At 40.4% G+C, this 6,282-nt stretch overlaps 1 protein-coding gene across 1 annotated transcript; it reads right to left on the bottom strand.

The window, feature by feature from the left end:
* Positions 1 to 4,438: 4,438 nt before the first annotated feature.
* Positions 4,439 to 5,816, bottom strand: LOC105034786 (uncharacterized). Its single transcript, XM_010910068.4, has one exon. The coding sequence runs from the start codon at positions 5,711 to 5,713 to the stop codon at positions 4,850 to 4,852; it is 864 nt and encodes a 287-aa protein (XP_010908370.1). The 5' UTR covers positions 5,714 to 5,816; the 3' UTR covers positions 4,439 to 4,849.
* Between the last annotated feature and the right edge of the window lie 466 nt (positions 5,817 to 6,282).

Genomic DNA, 6,282 nt, shown 5'->3' with positions numbered 1-6,282 from the left:
AAAAAAAAAAAAGAACAAAACAAGGATAGCCAACCAAAACATTTCCAAAAATAGTTCTCTATTAAGAAATAACTAGAAAACATAATAGCTGACTAAATCTCAATAACATATGGATTAACTTAACCTGATGCTGGCACACAATAAGACTCCAAAAGGCATAGAAAAATAATCCTTGAAAAATCGCACGGAAGTAGAAAAATAAAAGCCTAAGAAAAGCTAAAAATATTTTCTACTCTAATCATTACTTTGGCAGTGCATCAATCGCTTCCGTTGCACTTTATCTCATCCCTAAGATCTCCTGAATGGAGCTTGAATTCTCTCTTCAGCATTGGATCTTAAATGATGATACATACATATGAATATCTCCTTTAAAACTGAAACATTTGATGATGGCTCTAATGCACCTTGATCCCCAAGTTTACAACCTCCAATTGCCTATTACACACCATACTATGACAAATCTGAAAGTACAGAAGGATCATCACAATGATAGATCTCAACATGGGTCAATAAGTAGGCACTGATTTTCCATTTAATCATCAGATCATTGGGATGCTCCTCTAATAGTTCAATGGTTTCATCTTCTTACTACAGCTTCACTTGCGGCTTGATAACAAGATCTTCCTCATTTATATAGGAACTTTGATCGAAATAAGCATCAATTGGAAGATCTTGGACTAGCAAATCTTCAATCACATCCTCTTGATGCAATAAATCTCTAATCTTGGGCTCTTGATGCAATGGAACTTCGACAGAATGATCTTTACCATAGTCGATCCTTGGTTAGATCTTAATCTTCATTTCTACATCCTCCATCTTCTTGCATTCTGAAGGGAACTAGAAACCTGGAGAATAATCCCTTGTGATCTTCATCAATATAGCAAACTTGTTAAATCTTATATGCATCATTTTCTTGAGAGACTCAAATAGATTTCCATGTTGGAGTAGCTTGACATCATGTCCATTTCCATCATTAGATATACACCAACCGCCTTATATATCTTCAAGAACCTAGCTCTTGTATCACTTTGATGTACCCTTGTAGATGAACAAAGGCTATGTGATAATTAAAACAGCACATCCGGTTCAAATCTACAGTAATCTGAACAAACCTCAGCTTTTTGATACTCAAGCCTGAATTTAAAGAGATCTTCTATGCTACAGCACATTTTTCTTCATGGCAGCATAAGACATCAAAGATTAAGAGAGATAAAGTGGGAAGAAGAGGAAGAATAAGAAAAACAGAAGAGAGAGCAAAACAGCAGAAAGGGACAGGAGACCTATAGCCTTTCTTTCAATAAAATCCTGTGTAGCCATAGAAAAATAACCTAAGAGAAATAGCAAGAAAATAGCACGAGAAAGAAAAAAAAAAGTCTATCAGAAACTAAAACTGAGTTCAGCTACCCATCTTTTCGCCTGAGAAACACCGAGATTTCAACTTGGACCTCCTCAAGGGCAAGTCTCTAGGGGTGAGGTTCCAGACAACCATGCCAATGGTTGTTGGCAAAATAAATTCTGCTATCATCAATAACTTTTTAGTGGATCGCAAAGTCAACAATTTCATGCAGATGCTACCATTATAAGGCAACTGAAAAGGTTTTTTATACCAGTTTAGAGCTAACTTTTAAGAATTTTAAGGAGTCTTTTTGTCAGTCTTGGTTATTTCATTGATCAATAAATGAGATAATATGTTTGGATATTCCACTGAATCTATGTTCCTCTAGTTTTTAAGATACGCGAGCAAGCGAAGAAGGTATATCCAACCCCTATTATTTCTTTCCTCATTTGACTTTATGTCTATCATAAGCGTTCTTTTATTTCTTTTCTTCTTTTAGAGAACATAATGAAAGGAACATAATGAAAGAGTCCTTTTATTGCTAGGAATCCAAGTTAGAAAGTTTGAGATGTGTTTTAGGGTCTAAAACGAGTCTTACAGCAGCCATTTGAGGACCGATTACAGGAAAATCAGAGTTCATCCTTCCTATCATTTTGCTTTGTTTTGAGGATTTTGCATCATGATTAAGCCACAGAATGGCACCCTATCGGTTGTGGATTCAACCTAGGCTGCAGAGTTTAAAGAACAACCAGAAATTCACAAAAATTCTCGTTATTTCTCAGATCTGAAATTTATTTCAGATCCATGTGTGTGGTAGATTTGATTGCCTTAGGTCGATTTTACACCAGTTTGCTAATGTATAGCAATTAATAAGAGATCCTACATTAAAAAAATATATAGCATCCATCAAGATTTTAAATCCAGACGGATGGAGATGTCCCAATATCTTCATGGAATAGGATGCCCACTGTCCCGTCTTGTTCCAACAGCCATCCCACTTATGCACCCCAGTAGATATTCTCCATCTCTCTCCCTTTCTTCTTTCCTTTGTTTCTTTTTTCTTTCCTTACTTCTTTTCTTACTTTTTCTTTTACCTTCCTTTTTTTTCCTTTTTTTTCTTTCTTTTTTTTATCCTTTCCTTTCTTTCCTTTTTTTTCCATCCTTTCCTTTCTTTCCTTTTTTTCCTATCTTTTCTTATTCCTTCTTTTCTTTATTTTTTTCTTTTTTCTTCTTCTTTCTTCCTTCTTTTCTTTCTTTTTTTCTTTCTTTTTTCGTCTTCTTCTTTCCTTTTACTTTTTCCATTTTTTCCTTCCTTTCTTTCTTTCCTCTTTCTTCTTCTGCCCCTACATGGATGGATTTCAAAGTCCCAATCCCATTTTCTCTCGAGAATGGGACGGGACTGTAGGGAAGAAAAACCTTGGCATCTACATGACTACAATAGAACTTATAGACTCTTCTTTGCTATATTCACAATATATAGTATCTTTCACATAAGAAAAAATATAGTTGCTAGCATAAGCAACTGCACAAATACACTCAAAAAACCATATTTCAAGAAATAGTTAGTGCCTTCAAATCATCTCCCATTACTTCCATCCTAGTTGTCCTTGATTTCTCAATAAGATCATGAAATTTTCCTTTCATCCTTAATAGGAATCAACAACAACTACAATGATGCAAATTCACTTGCTTACAATGCTTTAATGTTATCTAAGTCATCCTCATCAAACTGGCTAATCCTTCCATTTTTTGTATTGTGATATCAATACAACATCCTTAGAAAATATCTTGTCCTTCAATTATGACTAAATTCTTAACACCACCAAAATCTTTTAAAGTTGCACTGAATGCACTCCACGTCGCATCAACTAGCTTCTTAAAGATATGGTTTATTGAATTTCTTTCTCAATTCTAGTGCTGATTTGCCCCTTCCTAATGTAACATAACAACATTAATATTTTTCTACAATCTATAGCAAGAGCACAACATCTTTAGCAAATATCTTGTCCTTCAATTATGACTAACTTCTTAACACCACCAAAATCCTTTAAAGTTGTACTGAATGCACTCCACGTCACATCAACTAGGTTCTTGAAGATAGGGTTTATTGAATTTCTTTCTCAATTCCAATGTTGATTTGCCCCTTCCTAATGTAACAGAACAACATCAATGTTTTTGCTGCAAGCTATAGCAAGTGCTTGCCTTTTGAAAGTGGGTCTTCGCTTATCACAAAAAGAAAACAAGGTTGGCTATAAGCTGTGAGCTCATAGTAATCAATATAAATGGAAAACAACAACCGTAGTTATAGCCAAACACTTCTAGAGGCCCCTATGACTTCACTTTCCTGATACCACAAATCTTTTCTCCAATTTCTCCCCTTTCCTTATACATGTTGGTGCTATTTATGCATACGCACTGTCACTAAAAGTCTGCTGCACAGTCCTATTTCTTTTCCCAATGCCACAGCCTACTTCTTTATCTTTTCTTCTACCATCATCGTTTTGTCTTCCTTGAATCCAAAGGCAGCTACTTACACTTCTAGTGAAAGATATTGTAAAGGAAAATGGTTACACATTCATACTTGTGACTTGTGAGGACAATTCACAGGGCATGAACCATTATGGTACCAATTTGTTGGTTCTCTCTAAACATATAATTGCCAGTAGATTAACTGCTTCATGTATCAATGAGCCAGATGCATATTACAGTAACACCTGGCTCAAAACACAATCGTTCAAGGAGCATTATCCAGACCAGTACAAAAGCACAATCCTCACCTCCCTGGGAGATTTTTAAATATGTGAATATGTTTGGCCGACCCCTTATTGAATTAGCCTCTATGCATGAACAAAATTCTTGAAGCATCCTTACAATTTCCCTCAGACTATATGAATTAACAATAGACTATGAGCAAGATCAGTTAACAAAGCCTCATACTAGCTAGAATAGTTATAGGAATCAATTATGTAACGAAAAATAGTAAAATATGTATCAAAAGCACACTTCATGCCTTTCAGAAAAGTATAGAACCCATATGAGCTCAAAATTCATAACTTAAAGCGTAGTACAGCATGTTCCTCAGAAATTTGAAGCTATAACACATAAATAAGGTCAAGATCCATCATATTAATTGCATCACAATTTTTGACATATTTTACTTGCAACTGGCAGAGAAAACCTTGCCATAAATAATACTGATATGGTAAACTTTTCACTTTCTTCTTTTAAAATCCTATATTATATTTGAACTTGCCATAAATCATTTCCATGGTGCTCCTTCATCCAAAGTTGTGAGAAGCTAAGGCCTCATAACATTTATGACCACAAAACAGCATCAAAGATATGCAAGAATTTAAGGCGCCATGATTTAAAGCGCCATGATTAAAAACAAGTGGTGTAATTTAGATTCTAAGAAACTCAGCAAGTTGATTCATGAGAGAGATCAACAACCAACCACTTCAGGCAGCCAAAATATCCTTTTTCCTTGAAGGACACCATCTATGCGCGCAACAATCACATGGCCTTCTTCTTGAGCTTCTGGATAGCCCAGTACATCTTCCTCCTCGATCCAACCGCATTAATCCCCATGTCCTTCAGATCCTCCAGCGTCAGCATTGACAGCACCTCATCATCCACCTCATGGATCTCAAACACTGGAGCGTACCGGCCCAGCCCCAGACTATTAAGCCACGATCGGACTCCACCATCCTCGACCGACCGGCACCACCCGTTCCGATTGTTCCAATCCCTGTTGTCCGTCTCCGATGGCAAATCTCCCTCAGCCAAAGGACCACCATCCCGGCTCTCCGAAACCCTAACTCTAGCTGCCGCCCGCCTATCATTCATATCCAAAGGACTCTCTGAACCCTCCCTGTAGCCCTCATCGCCAGCGTCCTCCCCGCCGCTCGATTTCAAGTCGGCACCTTCGTTGCCCTCGTCGACCTTCGGAATCCAGCTCGACCGCGCCCGCCTCACTCCACCGCCCCGCCACGCCTTCCCGTCGCGGCTCCCCCGCCGGATCCCGGCAGCAAGGGGGTCGAGGTTCTCGTCGACGGGGAGGAGGACGTGGTCGTCGGTGGTCGGGAGGGCGTCGAGGGCGTCGCCGTCGGGGGCGAGTGTGGTGAGGGGGCGGGTCCTGGAGGGGTGCTTGGCGGGGTCTTTCGGGAGGTGAGTGCGGGGCTTGTGGTCGTCGGAGGGGAGCTTCCAGTGCTTCGTGCGGCGGAAGTAGGGCTCGTAGGGGATGGCGGCGGGTTGGTCGCCGATCTCGCCGAGGCGGACGCTGGGGCGGCGCTGCCGCTTGGAGCCCGGGAAGGGGACGAGGGTTTCCACCGGGCCGCCGCCGTTCGCCGGAGCCTCCGGCGGGTGGAGATCCGCCATTGGAACCGAGACGGAGAGTGAGGAATGCGAAAGAGTCCGGAGGCGAGCGGGGGTGGAGCGACGGGTTGTGGATGGGATCTGTCGTGGGTTGGAGGAATGGATTTTCGCACACCGAGAGCATCAAAGCTGCAATGCCTATTGCAAAGGTTTCGTCAAATAACTCGAATGCACGACATATGTTAATCTGGCGTCCATCGGTGTAGTGTAGTAAACATCGAGACGGCGTTTGCGCCCTGGGTCGTTTGGAGTGAGAAGTTCGGTTGCGACAGTTGTCATGCATTTAACGCAGTTGGAAATCGGATGATATAACTTTTCTTGCAGCGAACCGACGTAAACGAAGGTTTCACGGTTTTTTTTGTGAAATTGGTTGACTCTGTTGACTCTGAATTCAAGCAACTCACCGCGTGCGGCTGGGGACTCTCCTAGCAGAAGCCTGGTGATATGAAATCTAAGCGGGAAATATGAAATCTAAGCGGGAAGGTTGTTTTTCTTCCTGAACAAACCCATCAAGTCCCGCGAGTGAAGGAGAAATTATATCCTACAGCCTGATAGTACATCAATCGAATAAA

Source organism: Elaeis guineensis, chromosome 7 (assembly GCF_000442705.2).
Source record: "Elaeis guineensis isolate ETL-2024a chromosome 7, EG11, whole genome shotgun sequence".
Classification (NCBI taxonomy): Eukaryota; Viridiplantae; Streptophyta; class Magnoliopsida; order Arecales; family Arecaceae; genus Elaeis; species Elaeis guineensis.
This window is presented reverse-complemented; position numbering and strand designations above follow the sequence as displayed.